This window comes from Dipodomys ordii, unplaced genomic scaffold (genome assembly GCF_000151885.1).
Source record: "Dipodomys ordii isolate 6190 unplaced genomic scaffold, Dord_2.0 Scaffold117, whole genome shotgun sequence".
NCBI classification, from domain to species: domain Eukaryota; kingdom Metazoa; phylum Chordata; class Mammalia; order Rodentia; family Heteromyidae; genus Dipodomys; species Dipodomys ordii.
This window is the reverse complement of record NW_012267333.1, coordinates 1,586,574-1,606,238: the sequence shown is the minus strand read 5'-3', so window position 1 is coordinate 1,606,238 and position 19,665 is coordinate 1,586,574. Positions and strand designations below refer to the sequence as shown.

Genomic DNA, 19,665 nt, shown 5'->3' with positions numbered 1-19,665 from the left:
CGGGGGTGGCGCATCGCGGGCGGGCTCCGGGGGTGCCCGGGGCCTCCTCACCACGTCCTGGAGCTTCTCTACGCGGACCCGGCGCAGGTGGGACAGCATCCGCATAGAGGAGAAGGCCTCCAGAAATGTCTCCAAGGGCACCTCGCCCTCCAGGAACTTCTCCGCCATGGCCTGCAAGACACAAGGCCCCGTAGCGACAGGTGCTGCTTGGACACAGCCTTCCCTAGCCCCCAGGGGGGGTTCTTCCCAGCCCTCCCCGCCGACACCCCACACAGGCGCCTCCCTCACAGGAACACCAGGTCTGTTCCTGGGGGCAAGGACCAGGTTAGTCACAGTCACCCTGCCCCGACACCGGCAGGCCCATGTGGCCACTGTGTGTGTGCAGAACAGATGCGCAGGGCTGCTCACTCACTAGCCCGAGGCTGAGGCTCAGAGGCCCACAGAGACTGAGGACGCACGAGGGGAAGAAAATCCAGGAGCACCTAGTGGGGCCCGGCCTCCCACTCGTCTGCCAGCTTCCCCAGGACCTGCCAGTCACCCACTCCTGCTCCCCCCAGCAAGGTTGGGTGCCGGGTATACAAGTTCCCATGTGCCCAGGCTCACTACAGTCCAAGAATAACTAAATGGAGCCAGGCACGGGTGGCCCATGCCTCTCATCGTAGCTAGGAACACCGTTCCAAGCCAGCCTGGGCAGAAAAGTCTGTGAGACCCTTATCTCCAATTAACCACCCAAATGCCAGAAGTGAAGGCATTGTGTCGAGGTACACCATCAGCCTTCAAGGTAAAAGCTAAGGGACAGAGTCCAGGCTCTAAGTTCAAGCCCTAGGAACAGCACTAAATAAATTAAATAGATACTGGATCATCAACAACAAATGGAAAAGTCTAGAAATGAACAATCTATCGGCTCATAAATAACTTAATGACAGCATTACTCTCTTTGTCATTAATCTCTTGCTGTGCTTCATCTACAATTAAAGTCTACAGCCCTCTCTGCGGGCTTCAGTATTCTCAAGGCTTCAGGCATGTACCGGGCATCTACACGATCCTGCAGATAAGGAGGCTCCCCTGTTTTACATCCGAAGTCCTCGCTGGGTCCCTCGGTGTCACCTGTCTGTGCCAACTGTTAAGCCTCCCTGCCTCGTGCTTGGTAGAGGTTGGTCATCATGCTGGAGGAGGGGCCAAGGCCCTAGCAAGGAAGAGAGGTGCCCTGCTCCCCTCACCTCAGACTCCTCCTCGATCTTCATGCCTTCGATCTGCAGAAGGTCCAGCAAGGTTCCCGGCTGCAGTGCCGAGGAGAATTTCTCTGGGAAAGAAGGTAGGGAGGTTATCGTTTCGGCAGCCCTGCCTGGGTCAATGCTGCAGGCCCGGGGCCTGCCCTGGGGGCCACCGTGGCGGCCCTGCAGTGGGTCTGTGGGGCTCTTTCATCCCGACTCCCTCAAATGATCACCTTCCTGAGCCGAGCCCAATGACCTTGGCCAAGTAGCTCCCCTTAGGCCAGCCTGGGGAGGGACCCTGTCCTGCGCTGCCCCTCCAGGGAGAGCTGCCTATCCTGTCCCGGTGCCAAGAACAGACAGTCTCCTTGCCTTCAGATGACAGCGCCCCTGACCAGTGCTCGGCATGGAAACTGAGCGGGCGGAGTTTGGGTGGTATTGGTAAGGAAGGTTGCAAATCAAATCTCAGCACCACCTATCTCGAGTTAGGAGACCTTGGAAGGCTCTTGAATCTCAGAGTTTCCTTTTTTAAAAAAAAAAATTATAACAAAATGAGAATAAGCTGGACCCTGGTGGCTCACGCCTGTAACCCTAGCTACTCAGGAGGCTGAGATCATGGTTCAAAGCCAGCCCACGCAGGAAAGTCCGTGAGATTCTTATCCCTAACTACCAGAAATCTGGAGGTGGCGCTGTGGCTCAAAGAGGTAGAGCTCTAGCCTTGAGCAGAAGAGCTCAGGAACTAGTGCCCAGGTCCAGAGTTCAAGCCCCACAACTGACCAAAAATAAATTAAATAAATTGAGAGTCACTTCAGGCTTTTTTTTTTTCAATACCAGGGACTGAGCTCAGGATTTCAAGCTGATTAGGCATGTCCTCTACTTCTTGAGCCACAGCTCCCACCCTTCTACCTTGGCTATTTTCAAGGTAGGCCCATCCTGACCTGGGCTCAGGTCCTCCTCTTGTTCTTCCAATTGTCACTGGAGATGACAGGTGGGAGCCACTGGGGCCCCACGCTGTGCTGCCCTGTGGCTGGGATAACAGGTGCCCGGCCAAGGCACCCAGCCGAGGCCTGAGATGGAGTCTCTCTCACACTTTACATCTGGGCTGGTCTTGAACTATGATCCTCGGGTCTCTGCTTCCAGAGTAGCTAGAATTACCAGCTTGAGCCACCAAGCCTAACTAGGACAGCCATTTGTATTTAGTTACTTATTTATTGTCAGTCCTAGGGCCCTGTCCCTGAGCTTCTTTTGCTCAAGACTAGTACTCTACCACTTCCAACTTTTTCTGAGTAGCTTATTGACGATAAGAGTCTCACAGCCTTTCCTGCCCAGGCTGGCTTCGAACCTCGATCCTCAGATCTCAGCCTCCTGAGCAGCTAAGATTACAGGCGCGAGCCACAGTGCCTGGCCAGGACAGCTACTTTTATTTATTTATTTATTTTTTGTCTACAAAAATCTACTACCAAGGCACATGCAAAACTTAAATCACATACACAAAAGTGCCGCCCTTACCTTGTATACCCACTGCTGAGCCCTTGGCACAGAGCGGGGCACTGGGTGGCTGCTAGCCTCCATGCCCAGGCCAGGGAGTGGGATCCACAGAATCTTCCAGACTATTCCAACTGCCCTCCCTGCTCCTATTTGTGAACAGACCCCTGCATCACCCATGCCCAGGGTCACCCTTCCCTACCCAGCTTGGCCTTCTGCTCCTGGCACCGCTCCACGAGCTTCCGCAGCTCCTGATATTTGTCAGAGAGGTTGGAGCGGCTGATCTCCAGGGGGCCCTGGAACTCCAGGTTCTGCTCGGCCAGGCTCCGGTTGGTGGCCAGTGCCATCTCCCGCTCCAGCTGCAGGTCTTGGACCTAAGAGAACAGGACAACTGATCCAAGGACCAGCACCGTCGCCCCTGCGAGCCGGGCGGGGCTTCCGGACTGCTGCACACCTGGAGGAAACAGACCCAGCCGTCTCCCTTAATCCTGATCCCGCATCTTACGATGGGGGACACGGGGAGAAACGGGTTCCACGTTCACCATCTGCCCAAGGCCACTGAGGGACTGGCACCAGGTCTCCCAGCAAAAGGAGAGGCCCAACCATGGAAGAAAAGCAGAGGCAGCCAGGCGCCGGTGGCTCACACCTGTCATCCTAGCTACTCAGGAGGCTGAGATCTGAGGATCATGGTTCAAAGCCAGCCGGGACAGGAAACTCCATGAAACTCTTATCTCCAATTAACCATCAGAAAACCGGAAGTGGTGCTGTAGCTCAAGTGGTAGAGCGAGCGCTAGCCTTGAGTTGAAGTGCTGAGGGACAGTGCTCAGGCCTAGAGTTCAAGCCCCACGACTGACAAAAGAAAGACAGAAAGAAAGGAAGGGAGGGGGGAAGGGAAGGGAAGGGAAGGGAAGAAAAGGAAAGAAAAGCAGAGGCTTTCTAGGGGCCCGGGGGAAAGCCCCAAATGCTATCCCAAGCTTCAGAGCCAAGAGACTTAAGAGAGCACACAGCCATCCCCCAGACCCACCAGCCTTTGTGGCTTTCAGAAAGGAGAGCGCCAGGGTCCTGAGCAAACCCTGGTGCTGGTGCAGGAGAGGCTTGGCCCCGCCTCCCAAACACAGGCATCCTGCACAGCTGCCCACTCAGACAGACCCCCCCACGGCCCTCCACTCAACTCTTCACCAGCCAGGCAGCCCGGCGCCCTCAGACGCCACCAGAGGTGAGGCAGAAGCCCCAGAATCTTCCTGAGGACTGGGGACTCAGACCCACCACCCTGAGAGAGTAGGGACAATACATGGACAGTGCCACACAGTACCAGAAAGATAGACTCAGGACACAGCTCAGCGACACCAGTAACCATAGGGGAGGCACAGCCCTGTCCCAGGCGGTATCACCACGATTGGTACAGGTGAGCCCAGCCAGCCCAGCTCATCTTCCATTGCCAACAGAAGCCCGCAGGCATCCTGGACATGCCGCACTGCCCAGGGCTGCCACAGGGCCCCATGCCTTGTGCTCCAGGGCAGATGCAGCCTGCTGGAGAGGGCAACGCCATGGCTAACACCCTTCCAGACCAGGCTGCTGGAGCCCAGGGACTGCAGGGCTCAGGATGTTCCTAGCCCACAGCCCAAGCTGCTACACTAGGCAGGCAGCCCGCAGCCCTTCCAGCTGGACTGTCGACTTTGCTGCCACAAACTCCTCCTGCCTTCGGACAGAGCAGCACACAGACAGGGGAGCTTCGATCTAGGCACTTGTCATGGAAGCTTATCTTTATTCACGTGGCCAGCTCAGAGAGAGGGCTGAAACCTTCCCACTCAGCCTCCCCTTGTAGGACCCCACAGACCTTCTGCCTTTTCCCTGGGTCTTACCCAGTAAACCCATGCTCCATAATTCTCTTGTCCCCATTTCTGCTCCCTCTCCCCCGATCTCTAGTCTTCCTCTTTTAGGGGTTCACTATGAAACCCTCTTCCATCTATTTGCACGAGGTCGATAGGAGTTTTCCACCCACTCATAGGAGCTCACCACCCTGCCCCGGCCCCTCCATTTACTCTCCTACAGAGAGAAACGTCTCTTACCTACTCCTCTCCTCAGTCTCCACATCCCAAACGAAGTATGCTTGAATCTTATAACAATCCTACAACGACTCAACTATTGTTTTACAGTCCACAGAAGAGCTAGTCAATGGGCTTTTTTTTTTTTTTTTGAAGTCTAATGGCTTGTCCTACTTCATTTCTGTCCGATCTACACTGGGCGTATTTTTCCTCAGAGAATTCAAATCCATTTGTTGGTCATGGCTGCATGCGACAAAATTCAAGTTGGCTTTTGCCTGTGCAGTCGTGTCGGCCTCACCATGGATTCTACCAACTGCTTGGCAGGCAGTGACTAATGGCAAGGAGGGCAAGGCCTGCCCTGCCAGGCTCCGTGCGCTCCAGAGGCAGCCTGCGAACTCTCCCGCACACTGCCCCCGACACAGCCCTGAGATCCTCAGTCCCTGCCATGGCAACACATTCCTAATCCCAAATCCAAAGTCTGAATGCTTTTTAAGTGCCTACATGATGTTTGAGACCTTTTGGATTTCGGAGCACCTCAGGTTTGAGATTTTCAGATTAAGGAAGTTTAATCAGTAAATCTTGATAACTATATCACATTTAAAAAAAATCTACAATATGAAATATTTCTGGTCCCAAGCATGTTGGGTAAGGGACACTCAGCTCATAAGTGACAAATGAATTGAGGATGAAGGTATGAAGACCTGGGAGAGGTAAGGCTCGCCGCCTAATTGATGAGGGAATCCGCCTTAGAACCCAGTGTAAACTTTGCTCCCCATTCTGTCTAAACAAGCTCACAGCCATCTCAGGGCAACAGGCTGCAGCCTCGTGGAGCCCCTCCTCATACCATCTTGCCCCCCACTCTCTATCTCCCCCCCCTCCCCGCCCCCCAACACACACCCCCAGCAGGGAGGCCTCAGGGGGCAGCTGCAAGCCTGCAGGTCTATGGAGCAGCCAGCAGGGGGAGCTGCACTTTCAGTCTCTAACACAAGTCACAGACGACACACCCCATCTGTTCAGAAGGAAAGTTTCACCAGGGTGACATAATCATCTGGTAAGCTTGGCATTTTTGTTTGTGTCTCATCAGAGGCAGGCGACAGGAGCTTCTAGCACCATTGGGCAGGCTGTAGACATTCAAAGGGATGACTGTCACCTGGCAACTCCGGTCACAGGAGGATAGGACACGCGTGTTAAGTGTAAGGCTCTGCACAGACAGCAGATTGTCCCTCTAAGCAAGGGCACCGTGAGTAGTTGAGAGTAGCAGGTGTCAGTTTTGATGGAAGCCAGGACCGAAAAGAGGTAAGCTACATCCCAGCCAACGGTAGCTCCAAAACGCTGACAGTCATCTGAAGGTACAGGGTGGGTCACAAAGCCCTCTGGGGAAAGGTGGGTGTTTTGAGGAGCTGCCTCCAGAGTCGGGCTGCAACAGTGTGCGCACTCCTGGGGCATCTGGGCTCCTTGGAACCATGTACATTGCTTGCCACTGCCTGGCTTCCTGGAGACACCAACTCCTAGCCTGAAAGCCTCAGGGGTTCCTCTGGCTGGGTCCCAAGCAGGGTGGAATCCACAGAAACGGGCAATGAATTTGGCCAGCATCCATGAGATCAATCTGCTGCTTCGTAGCCCTGAGACAGTCTCTTACCTCAGGGGACTCCAGGGCAAGCCGCTCGATCACCTCCTGGTCATTCTGCATTTCCTCCAGCTCCTGCAGGGTCTTATCCTTCAGCGTCTCCATCCTTCCTGTAACACACACCAACACCCCAGTGAGGAAGGGGCATCTGAGAGGTACCCTGAGTCCTTCATGTTATTTGCCAGACAGGAATTGGCTCCCTGGTTGGGGTAAGAAGTGAGCAGCTGGTGAGCACATTCCCTGCTGCAGATCTGCCCATCCCTTTCCCCAGGGACGGTGTATGAGAGAAACCCGGGGGCCAGAGGCAAACCCACAATTCCTTGCCGTGCTAAACAGTGCTCCCCAAGGTACAGAGAAGAAAAAGGAACATAGAGCCAGGCAGTAAGAGAGAGCCTAAATCCACCAATGCAGATGCCATCCTGCCCTGGTAGGTGTCTATTTCTGTCTGAACCAGAAACACACTAAGCCCCCCCCACCCCAAACACACACACACATGGGCTGTACAGCTTCAACATCACAGGCCCAACTGTGTCTGTTATATTTAGTGCACCAATAACCCCAGGTTTCCCTAAGTGTCCCCTGCAAGTGCAGCTCTCCATGTGTCCCTCAAACGGACTGTCACATGCTCCTTATCGGAGCAGAAGAAAGATGTCACCAAACTGGCCTCTGAGGCAGTCAGGAGTAGAAGAAATTGATCGACCCAAATAGAAGAGAGCTGGTGTCAGCTGTCTACTCCCTGTCTCTCTGCCCCTGGGGACATCCATCATCCAGGTGACAGATGGTCACAGGCAGGCCCAGGAGGGAAGCCCGGGTTGAAGCAGCACATGCATCCAGCACCTCTTCTTTTTTGCTGACAGGAGCCTCTATTTTTAGGTATTTTATTTATTCTAGATATACAGTTTCCAGCTTGAATGCCAGTACTCACTACAAGGGTTGATGGCTTTCAGAAAACTCTGGCACTCAAAGGATCCTCTACAGCCCCCGCGCCAGTGCTCAGTGAAGGAGTCAGGTGGATGACACACAAGCAAGTGACCGGGAATGGAGAGCAGGGGTGACAGAAACAACCTTCTCCATGCCTCAGTTTCCCCATCTGTCTCCCTGGATGGTCAGAAAGAGGCAGTCACTTTGCCAGGAAAGTCCTGGCTTATGCCTGAGGTCCCGAGAAGCTATGAAAGGTATGCCGTTTTTGTTAAAACAACAAAGAACATGGTCACTTTATCTGATGGAGAGCTGACCAAACAGAGGTCCTAAGCTGGGCCTGGCGGCTCAGTGGTACATGCCTGCCAGCATGCACAAGGAAGGCCCTGGGTTCCATCCCACCAACAGACCTGGCTGTGCCGGCGGAAGTAGTCTTGAGCACTGGGCTCTTCCTCTGTAAACTGGCCCTCACCACAGCACCTCCCTCCCTCACATTCACTGACGGGTGATGCAGGCAGAGTACTTTCTCAATGCGAGGCCTGACTCTGGACATCACAGAGCCTTGCATTTGTTAAGCCCGATGCTTCACCACTTGAGTTATGTTCCCAGCCTTTTCTGCTTTCTTTTTCAGACAGGGTCTTGTGTTTTTGCCTCCGTTGGTCTAGAACTGCACTCCTACTAGCTCCATCTGCCAAGAAGCTAGGATTATAGGCATGAGCCACCATACCTAGCCAAAAATGAGAAATTTCTAAAATACAAGAATGCATATAAGCACACACTCCTTTACCCACCAGAACAATGACATGCTAATAGGCTGTGTCACCCCCAGACACTTCATACTCATAGGAGGAGAGTAGAATGACCAGTACGTTAGAATTGTGATGACAATTGCTCTGAACCCATGGACAGCTGGAAAGGGCCTTAGAGACCTTCAAAGTCCTTTTGAGAACTGCTGGCTCCTAGAGATTAGAACAGACTCTGGGACAGGCTGCCTGGGTTTGAATCCTGACTCTGCCACTCACTAGCTATATTATCTACCCTTCATGAAACACAGAGGGACCTTGAACATGGTGAGTTCTATATGAATGTCTGAAGATCCTCACATAGTGGGCGTGGGCATGGGCATGTGGCTCAGAGAGGTGGAGAACTCAGCCGAGGTCACATGACTTAGAAGCAGCAGGATCTGGGAAGGGCCGGCTTCTCAATGGGTGTGCCTGCATCACCTGTGGCCAGAGTGTCACGTCCTTCTCCAGATCCAGAATGCTGGCATCTCCAGGACTCTGAACACGTCTCCATTTGTACGAACCTGGTGCTTGTTTCCTTCTTCCCAACACTCTGCAGAAGCTCGGGTGGGTGGAACCCCACCTGGCGGAACAAATGGACGCGGCCAGGGATAGGGACCCATCAGGCACCAAGGCAAAGGTAGGGTACAAACTTCTACGGAGTCAGGCTTTACTCCAGACCCAAATGCACTTTCCCAGCAGCCACGGCTGCTAGCCCTGTAGACACCCTGTAGGCAGTGGATGGGTACCTGAGTCTGGGGTTGCTCCCACCATGGCCCACGCTCTAGGAGGAGTGTGGAGGTATATTGCCAAGTAAGGCAGCACCGCTGCCAAGTCGGCCAGCATGCTATCAGGATCAACAGGCCAAACGCTGGTGCTGTGGACAGCACTAGGGGGGAGATTCAGGTGAAGCCAGGCCTGCTGATACGCCAGGTCCATCCAGTGGTCCCAGCTCTGCCCCTGGCCTCTCCTGTGCTCCCAAAGGTAATGCCAGCCTGTGTGACATGCTGCCCCATTCTTCTACAGCAAAGTGTGCCCAACTTTGCCAAATAGCTGGAGGCCATTTTCTTTCTAGGGGCTCAATTTTCCTTATCTGGACTATGGGTACATAACCCCTGTGGTCACAAGACTGCTTGCTGTCTTCTATGATCAGTCACTGCAGACTCTCCCGTTAAGTTACATCATCAATGTACTGAGTAAAGCAAGCACAGGGCTTAAGGAAGCCCAGTTCTGAGATAAAATGAAGCCAGAAAGAAACAAGAAGAGTCCAAGGTTGCAGCCTGAGGGCCCAGGCAACCTCCTCCTGTGTATTCCTTTACCCTACCAGCCTGGCCCATTGAAGGTGTTTATAAAACCCAAGATCCAGAGATTACAGACCCAGGCCAACAGGTGCACGGATTAATCACCTGTTCCCAGAGCCACCCAGAGATGGGGGAATCAGTGCACACAGCTCTGAAAAAGTAGCTGGGGAAGACCAGGCAACTCTATGGCCATGGCCCACAGAAAAGACATCTAAGAAGGGGCCCAGAGCCCTGCTGCCAGCAGCTGTCACCTGGAAGCCTCTTGGAGTGGCCACCAGGCCACTTGGGATACCACAGAGTACAGTGCTTGGGACCCAGAATCCATAGGCTTTTGTTTTTGAAGGGCCTGACAAGTCCCACTTCCTCGGGACCTTGACATCATGGTCCGATGCAGACCCCTCCCACAACCAACATGGCACACGGGTGCTTCTTGTTGATGCTAGAGGTGTTGAGAAAAGCCCCCTGTGCCCAGAGAATGCTTCATTCAACTCTGTCTTCCCAGCACCCAGCACAGACCAGCTCCAAATGGCTCCTCAAAGAGCCTGCTGAGAAATGATGAAGGAAGGGGCGGGGGAGGGAGTGGATCAGCTGGTGAGTGAGCAACAAACAAGGGAACATGTGAAGAAGGTGTCCTTCACTCACCCCTGCCTTCCTTACTCTTTACCCAGCCACTAAGCACTTACCAAACAGCTACTACCTGCCAAGCCCTGAGACGTCCCTCTCTGTCCCTCTCTGTGTCGGTAGGGGATGGAGGGCAGAGGCAAGTGGGGGAAATCTGTGCTGTTACTGCAGACTGCATTACAGCCGCCACAAGCAAAGCCTACCCTAAGCATCTCACTTTGCATTTGAAAAGTCCCCAAGCCCCATAGCTGTGAGCAGCGAACCAGTGAAGCAGGAGGGAGGGGCCAGAGGCCTCCTCCCAGCCCTGAGGGAGCCACTGCAGGTCCACGTGCTATGGGGTCAGAGGAGGGAGGAGGCAATCATCACAGGCAGTGAGACCACACTGCGAAGGTGACAACAGGCAGCTCAGAGGTGATCCGTTAAGTGGGAAGGCAATGCAGGAGCCGCTGTTAGTGTGCTCGGCACTATGAGGAGAGGATGGTCCCCATTACCCAACAGCCCCTGAGGCCGATACAGGCTTGCTGTTGTTTCTCTCTTTTTCCCTGTTTTTAAGTTTTATCTTTGCTGAAGTGTTCACCTCCACCAGAAGTCACAACTGTAGCCATCTACCAAAGCCAGGCTGTGCAGTCAGAGGGCGAACAGACCCATGGTGAGCGGCAGGCCCCTCCTACTGATGAGATGGCAGCTGGGGACAGGGCTGCCAGCTCTCCCAGAGGGGCTGGAAGTCCACACCTCGGGGCACGGCCCCATTTGTGAATTTCAGCAGGCAATTCAAAGTTGTAAAGAGCTCAGGGTGGGCCACTAATACCCAGGGGCTATGGTCCATGACCTGAAATCTATGCCACCCCCTGTGCCAGCCACTCGTGGGGAGAATAAACCACAGCAAAGTGGGTGATAGCAGCGGGCAGAGCAGAGAGATAAAGACATATGTCCAGGCAACCAGGAGCCCCTCCTTTTGTCACAAAGCCCTGAGTTGAGAGGGTGGGACACAAGTGGCCCGGGCACGCATCCATGCCTGCAGGAAGGGGAGACGAAGGACCTGCCCATTCTGCCTGGCTGCTGGTCACAACTTGCTATCTTGACTATATCATTCCACGTACTGAACAAGCAGAACACGATCAGCAGAAGATAGGCGCAGAGACAGATTAGGGCCAGGGATTTAGGCCAACTGTGCTGCCATTTCTGCCAGTCCCCAGCAGGGGCAGCTGAGTCACCTCCCGGGGAGGGGTGGATTGCTGGCAGGGCTCAAACGCAGGGCAAGCCTCCAGGTCTAGGGCCTCTGCCATGACTACTGAGCTCAAAAACAAGGTTTAGCTGATCAGAGATCCTTTCAAGAACTAGTATGGGGAGCGGGGGAGGCTAGAATACCATATGCAGTAATTTCTGGAATGGAGCAAGGTAAACCAGTAGGTCCAGAGCTGGCTTATGAGCATAGCTCCACCTGTCTCACCAGGCAATGCCAGTTCTCTCTCCATAGGCTGCAAGGAAAAGCACTTCTAGTGACCACTGACCTGGGTTTGCGCTCCACTGCACTGCACTGTAACTATGTGACCTCTATCCATCGCTTAACCGGGCTCCTTATCTGAAAGTGGGGTGCTATAATTACCCCCTTGGGGCTGCTGTGAGGTTCAGATTACATTGAGCACCCTGAAGGGACTCTGCAAACTTCTCAGCACTAAAGTAATACTCATTTGGCCTCTCGGGGGAATCTGACAACTAGGGGTAACTCCTGAAGGTCCTGGGGCGTGCTACTTGGTCAAGCAAGGTCATGAGGCAGGGCAGGTTCACCCTCTGGCTCTGCAGGCTCCTGTATTCCAATCTCTTTCCTCCCCACTGCCAGTTAACACCCACTTCCCAGGACTTAGAGCCTGAAATCATACTGCCAAGACAGTGGTAAAGTCTCTCTGTTTCTGCCAGGTTTCTGCATCCACCCCATAGTACTGGAAGATGATGCTGCCACAGCAATCCACCACGTTCAACCCGCCCGTGTTACAGGGCACCACCCCCACCCCACACACACACACATCAAAAACATCTGTCACCATGGAAACCTTCCTAATCTTGCATCTTACTGAGAAAATATGTGTTGACCTGATCTCATTTTCTCTTACAAGAACGATTCCAGCTGTGGCCCCTAGTATCAGACTCCCAGAGATAATAAAAACAAAAAAACCCAGCAGGCTCTAGTCACCTGACCCAAAGCATCACTGAGTTGGTTGGAGTGTGGGGCCAGAGGCGGTAGGTATTGCATGCTTGTACTGTCAGCTATTTAGAAGGCAAAGATAGGAGGATCACAGTCCAAGGCTGGCCTGGACAAAAGTGAGGGACCCCATCTAAAATAAACTAAAGCAAAAGAAGGGACAGGGAAGAAGGGAGGACTAGCCAACCCAGGGGACAGGGCTCTACTGGTGGAGCGCCAGCCTGGCAAGTCTGAGGCCCTGAGTTCAAGCCCCAGAACCACCAATAATAAAACAAAGACGAGTATAAACCACAGGATGGAGACTTGGTGGGTTTGTCTCTGTTGCTTGCTGTGCCAGGGATGGACTCCAGGGCCTGGTACAGCCTAGGCAAGCACTCTACCACTGGACTACTGCCTCAATCCAGTTTCTATAAGCAGCTGCTGGGGTTGCGAGGGGAGGGCTCACCCGACCAGCCAGTGCTACAGTTAAGCCAGTGTGAAAGCAGCAGAAAGGGTTGCAGAGCTTCAGAGCCAGACAGTGCTAGATACTGTAGAACCCATTAAAAAGTCATTCCATTTACATGACCTTTTACTAACTGTATCATCTTGGGCAAATTACTCACGTTTGTCATTCCACTTCTCATTTGTAAAACAGCACTAATACCACCACTATCACATGGTTATAAGTATTAATAAGGATTAAACAATTCTTAAAAGGGCCAGGACAGACACTGGGCAGAGGCTGACGTAGCAGGCACCAGGCGGCAACAACCCTGCAGCCTCACACCTTGTGATTACAAGACCTGGCGGGCCCACCTCGCCAGGCCACCAGCAACGTACACGCAGAGGGCTCTGAGTGAGCTCAGTCTGGAGGAAAGCAAAAGGTGCGGCTTTCTAGAACAGCCCCAAATCAACACAAACTGAAGTCTGCAAATCTCTGGGGGAATATGCAGTCTTTCAGGATAATGTTTCCTGAAGGAAACTGTTGCCTTTATATAAATATGTACACAACTACCTATTGCTTCATGGGTCACTAATAAACTCCATCTGCCACCCGCCTGGGAGGCAGAGCCTCAGTAAAGCCTCCAGGAGTGCCAGGTGTGGCCCCAGGAGGGGCAGACTTCAGGAATCAGGCTAGTCCACTCCCAGGGCGGACTCGCCAGCCCTGACCCCTGAGGACTGGGTACCTTCCTTCCCTTTGATGACCCGAGCCATCTGCCAGATTCCCCCAAGGCTGAGACCCAAACCCCACACCCGTCCCCTCCAGCCTCCACTGCTGTCAGCAACCCCGACTTCTCACACTCTCACTCCCTGTCCTTCAGTGCGCCAGCTCAGATACATGAGTCACCCACAACGCTCAGGCCCGATCCTGAAACTCCAGGCAGTGTCCGAAGCCTCTGAGCTGAGCCTAACCATCACAGCCCTGCCGGAGGCTGCACTCGGTCTCTCTACCTGTGAGGCTCTTTCTCACAACCCTTGTGCTTGGGCTCCATTGAGTTTTAGTTTTGCGTCAGTGCTGAGGCTTGAACTTTGAGCCAGCCTTTTCTCTCAAAGTAGGTGCTCTACTGCTTGAGCCACAGCTCCACTTCCAGCTCTTTGATACTTAAGTAGAGATAAGAGTCTCACAGACTTTGCAGCCCTCCACTAGCATTACAGGGTAATGCATACACGCCCATCATGGAGTCAGTCTTTCTTTGTTTTTTATTGTCAGTTGTGGGGCCTGAACTCTGGGCCTGGGCCCTGTCCCTCAGCAATTCAGCTCAAGGCTGGCGCTCTACTACTTGAGCCACAGCGCCACTTCTGGCTTCTTCTGCCTATGTGGTGCTGAGGAATCCAACCCAGGGCCTCATGCATGCAAGGCAAGCACTCTACCACTGAGCCACCTTCCCAGCTCCCAGTCAGTCTTTCTTAAGACACTGTTTCCTACACAAACTGAGACTAAAGGAAGATACTCTTAGAGGAGGAGCCCAAAGGCGTAATGCTGCTGAACACTTATAAAATACCACTGATCAAAACAAACTTCAGGAAATGGAAACATGGGTCTTTTGTTAGTAGTGGTGGTGGCAGGTTTTGCTTTCTCTTTTGTCTTGTCTGTTCTTTTTTCCTTTTTTTTCTTTTAAGTTTTTCTATTGTGAAAATACCGTAAAGAGGGGTTACAATTACAGAAGCAAGGTAATGAGTACATTTCTTTTTTTCTTTTTTCTTTTGTTGGTTGTGGACCTGAACTCTGGGCCTAGGCTTTGTCCCTCAGCTCTTCAGCTCAAGGCTAGCACTCTACCACTTGAGCCACAGCACCACTTCCAGCTTTTTCTGCTTATGTGGTACTGAGGAATGGAACCCAGGGCCTCATGCATGCAAGGCAAGCGCTCTACCACTGAGCCATCTTCCCAGCCCATGAGTACATTTCTTATCAAGCATTGTTGCCCCTTCCTTGCTTTTCCCCTACCATCCCTGCCCTCCCATCTCCACGACTACTCCCCCCATCTGTTCTTTTTTCTTTCTTTTGGGGCCTCCAAGGGGGGAGGGGGCACAGAAATGGAGGGAAGAAGGATGAACAAATGCAAGCATAGTACTCAGTATACACTACTGGAAAATGAACTATGTAACTTGTAGACAGGAACGAGAGGGAAAAACTGGGGGAAAGCAAAGGAAGGAGCAACATGGTCCAGAAAAGAAATATACTCATTATCTGACTTGTGAAATGGTAACCCCTCTGCACATTGCTTTAATGATAACCGTAATTTTTTTTTAAACACAGCTTCCTGCTCCCTCAGCCTCCCCCAAAGAGCCATCTCCCCATCTCCTCCCAGAAGCTTCCATGGTGCAGCCACTGCCCCAGCCCTGCCCTCTGCAGCCCCAACCTCACGCCTGCCAAGCCCGCTCCTCTCCCCTTTGGCTGTGAGGTCTTAAGAGCAGGAAGAAGTCAGGCAGACTCTGCCTGAGAAAAGGGGTACACGCCAGGCCTCCAGGTCCCTAAATAGAAGAGACTCCGGACGGTCCCCACAGCTAAGGCTGAGAGTTCCAGGCACAGAGCGCTGTCATAAGTGCTCCACTGTGGCCACACCCCCAAGACCATCACATTGGGCTGCCTTGGGCTTTCCTCTTTACAGAGGTAGAAACTGGGCCAGAGAGAAGTTCTGCACCTGCCCACCACCTTACAGGAGCAAATGGTGGAGCCCACAGCAAGCAGCCCACAGGCTTTAACCTGCACATGCCACCTCTAACAGGCCCACACGTGTGAAACACAGCATCCAGCTTCAGCTAGCCGACTACGAGCAGGGCCTGTGAAATGGTGTTTGGAACTCAGCACAACTCAGTCCTAGCAGGAAAACCACTCTCCACTGAAGTCCCAAGTTACCTGGCTAGCGCACGGGCCCAGAGCCCTGGTGGCACCTGACCTGTGCCTCCTCCAGACACTGCCTCACAGACCAGAGATGGAAGGTGACAATCCTGGCACTGTCACTAGCTGGCTGGTGATACAATCTCTCCAGTTTGTTCTCTAAGATGGGCTTTGGGAAGGAGGAACGAATGTGAGGTTCTTATGTGGGCTCAAGAAATGATGATGGTTTGGGGGTTTGTGGCTAAGCTCCTGCATCTGCCCTTCTTACCTCTGCAACTCAAGCACTTCCCTTGTGGACTTCGAGGACAGGAACTTAAGATCCCCTGGAGACAGTCCCCATCAACAGAACAACCCCTTTGACAGCTGAATGAAATCAGATCAATAGTGTTTGGTTTCAGTCAATGATGGCCAAGAACAGAGGGCTGAACAAGCAGCCTACTGACAAACCTCCTGACAATAAAACCCAATCCCCTAGAGGGGCCTCTTCCTATTTTGGTTCTACCTTGAAAGAAAAACATCCTAAAAATGATTTCACACCCAACTTCTGTGTCTGACAGTGCAGGTGGCTGGGGAAGGGCACCCTGCTGCTCATCCTTCCCACCCCACACCTCTGCTCTGCACACAACAAGCCAGCAGGCAGATTCAATCACCCCTTACCCTCTTGAAGAATCAAGAGGAACAAAGGAGCCAGGTGCTGGTGGCTCATGCCTGTAATCCTAGCTACTCAGGAGGCTGAGATCTGAGGATCTCGGTTCAAAGCCAGCCCGGGCAGGAAAAACTGTGAGGGCTGGGAAGTTGGCTCAGTGGTAGAGCGCTTGCCTTGCATGCCTGAGGCCCTGGGTTCAATTCCTCAGCACCACATAAACAAAAAGAAAAAAGCCGGAAGTGGCGCTGTGGCTCAAGTGATAGAGCACTAGCCTTGAGCTGAAGGGCTGAGGGACAGTGCTCAGGCCCAGAGTTCAGGCCCCACAACCGGACCAAAAAAAAAAAAAAAAACCATGAGACTCCTATCTCCAATAAACCACTAGAAGACCGGAAGTGGCGCTGAGACTCAAGTGATAGAGTGCTAGCTTTGAGCTGAAGAGCTGAGGGACAACGTCCAGGCCCAGAGTTCAAGCCCCACGACCGACCAAAAAAAAAAAAAGAGGAGCAAAGGTCAAAGCAAAGAGACACTAAGGACAAACACCTAGGAGTCTGTTCACAGTCCACCATGATCGGTCTGCTGTTCTTGCTGCCTCATAGTCATCCTAGGCTGGTAGAAGTTGGGCTGACTGCAGATCCTATGAATTTCTGGGTCCAGCAGAATCTTAAGCAGGCAGAAGGTACTGAGGGTGATAGTCTAACCACATATGAGAAACTGAGCCAGAGCCACCTCCTACCTACATGACTCGGGCAGGAACCCAGAAGGCCACTATCAAACAGAGAAAAGGCGGCTTGCCAGCAGCTGCACTGAGTGCTAGACCTGAGTCCATCCCTGTGCAAAATGTCTACCCTGAGCCAACATCTCCAAAAGCTGCTTGCTTGGTTCTAAGACACACAGCCTTCTCCTGCCCCTTTGCACACACCCCAGAACTCCTAGAGAGCAAGCAGTGCTTTCCTGGCTCTGCTTTAAAACCTTCCATGGTTCCCCAGTGCCTTGGTATTTCACTGGAAATGTCATGCCCCTTGGTTTGGCTGACTTTGAACCTCCTTTCCTACCCAGCTCTCCCTCTAGCACCCACGGGCTAACTCACTGCAGCCCAGCTCTCCCTGTCTCACCTGCTATCCCAGCACAGAAAGCATACTTTCCAGTCTCTGGACACACAATAATCCTGCTCTCTAGTTTACAGTAAGTACCACTCTGCCTGTGCCTGGAGTACTCTCCTACAACTTCTTTACCAAGCAAACACCAGCTTATCCCTCAAATGTCTGCTTCTCCCTGAAACATTTCCTGCTCCTTCTTCCCACAGAATTCCCCCTCTCCCATGGTTCTCGGAAGCTATCACATAGTATTGTGTTACTTATTTGAAATCAGCAAGTTGAGCTGAGCTCCCTGAAGGCACAGCCCACAATGTAGCATTCATTTCTTTTTTTTTCTTTTCTTTTTTTCTTTTTGCTTATGTGGTGCTGAGGAATCAAACCCAGGGCCTCAGGCATGCAAGGCAAGCACTCTACCACTGAGCCACCTTCCCAGCCCCTGTAGCATTCATTTCTGCAGACCAGCTCCCAGGTTCCCACACAAGGCACCCCCCTTACACAGGAACTTCTGCTTTAGCCAACATGAACAAGCAGAGATCAGACCCACTCTCCCACCTCAACCAACTAACCAGACAAAATCAATGACACAATCACTTTTTTATGCTGTGTGCCAGTCCTGAGGCTTGAACTCAGGGCCTGGGTGCTGATCTTAATTTTTTTATTCTCTAGTCTATCACTTGAGCCACAGCTCCATTTATGGCTTTTTGCTGGCTAACTGGATATTAGAGTCTCACGAACTTTCCTGCCTGAGCTAGCTTTGAACTGCAATCCTCAGATATCAGCCTCATGAGCAACTAGGATTACAGACATGTGCCACCAGTGCCCAGCTACATAATTACTTTTAAAGATAGACATCAGGCAGCCCAGAAGAGTGACCCTGACAGGGAAACAAACAAGTGTCTCCAGGTATGGGATGGGAGTAGAAAGAGGGAAGGTCAAGTCAGCCAGCATTCACAGAGCAGAGAACCTGAGAGGAAGAAGGCAAAACTCAGAACAAGAAACAAAGTATAGCCAGGCACTGGTGGCTCACGCCTGTAATCCTAGCTACTCAGGAAGCTCAGATCTGAGGACCACAGTTCAAAGCCAGCCTAGGCAGGAAACTCCATGAGACTCTTATCTCAATTAACTACTTAAAAACTAGAAGTGGAGCTGTGGCTCTAAGTGGAAGAATGCTGGCCTTGAGCCAAAAAGTCCAGGGACAGCCCTGAGTTCAAGCCCTATGAGCAAGTCCCATGACCAATCAAAAAGGAAGGGGGGGGGGAGGAAGAGGAGTATGAGGAAGGGAAGCAGGCAGGAAGGAGGAGGAGGGGGGAGAAACAAGATGTAAACTACCCAGAAACCTGCAGAGGGCCCCCCTCAAGGTCTCAGATAGCACAAATCAGTACTGAACAATTCTTGGACTTCAGATTCAGCCAGGAATGTGTGCCCACCAGCCTCAGAGGAAAATCACACAAAATTCACAGCACTCTGGTAAAGTACAGGAAGCTACTGTCTCAGTGGTTTGAACAAATTAGCTCTGGCCTAAAAGCTGTTCTAATCCCAGCTAACAAAACTTAAGAGCAGCCTTGAATGGATCAAGTGACTTAACAATGTCCCAAATAAATATCAAGAATGTTTTTAGAAACAAGAATCTGGGCTGGGAAGGTGGCTCAGTGGTAGAGCGCTTGCCTTGCATGCTCAAGGCCCTGGGTTCGATTCCTCAGCACCACATAAGCAAAAAGAAAAAAGCCGGAAGTGGCGCTGTGGCTCAAGTGGTAGAGCGCTAGCCTTGAGCTGAAGAGCTGAGGGACAGCGCCCAGGCCCAAGAGTTCAGGCCCCACAACGGGACCCAAAAAACAAAACAAAAAAAAAGAAAAAAGAAACAAGACTCTATCTATCTATCTATCTATTCCACACTCAACACACAATATCTTGACATCCCATCAAAAACTGCCATACATACAGGAAACAAAAATAATGGCCTGCAATGAGAAAACCCAGGCGAAGATATTAAAATAATTACCCTAACCATAGTCCATGTGTTCAAGAAGCTAAAAAAAAGATTGAGCATACAAAGAAACACCAGGAAGCTAAAAAAAAAAAAAAAAAAGGTCTAAATCAAACTTACAGAGGTTAAAACTAAAATGTTTGATATAAAAGGTGCAGTGGTGGCTAGGAATATCAATCAGCAGATTACACATTCAGAAGAAAAAAATCAGTCATTTTAAGACATGGCAATAGAAACTATCTAAAACAAACCACAAAGAGAAACAGACTGGGGAGAAAAATCAGTCACTACAGAGCTGTGGAAAGCTTCGAGCACTTGGAGACACATGTAACTGAAGTACCCAGGGTGGGAGGAGAAACAAAGGGAAGGAAAAATATTTGAAAAAGTAATGGCTGAAAATTTTCCAAGTTTGATGAAAGTTAACAACTCATA

The 19,665-nt window shown here is 51.9% G+C and overlaps 1 protein-coding gene across 1 annotated transcript in view; it reads right to left on the bottom strand.

The window, feature by feature from the left end:
- The window catches only part of Vps37c (vacuolar protein sorting 37 homolog C (S. cerevisiae)), a 9,426-nt gene extending 2,057 nt beyond the window's left edge, over positions 1 to 7,369 (bottom strand). Inside the window, exons 1-5 of the mRNA XM_013028993.1 lie at positions 7,294 to 7,369; positions 6,381 to 6,478; positions 2,899 to 3,070; positions 1,221 to 1,303; positions 7 to 171 (exon numbers count right to left, since the gene is read on the bottom strand). Of these exons, the coding sequence (XP_012884447.1) occupies positions 7 to 171; positions 1,221 to 1,303; positions 2,899 to 3,070; positions 6,381 to 6,473 (513 nt within the window). The 5' untranslated portion in view covers positions 6,474 to 6,478; positions 7,294 to 7,369. The remainder of the gene's footprint in view (positions 1 to 6; positions 172 to 1,220; positions 1,304 to 2,898; positions 3,071 to 6,380; positions 6,479 to 7,293) is intronic.
- Between the last annotated feature and the right edge of the window lie 12,296 nt (positions 7,370 to 19,665).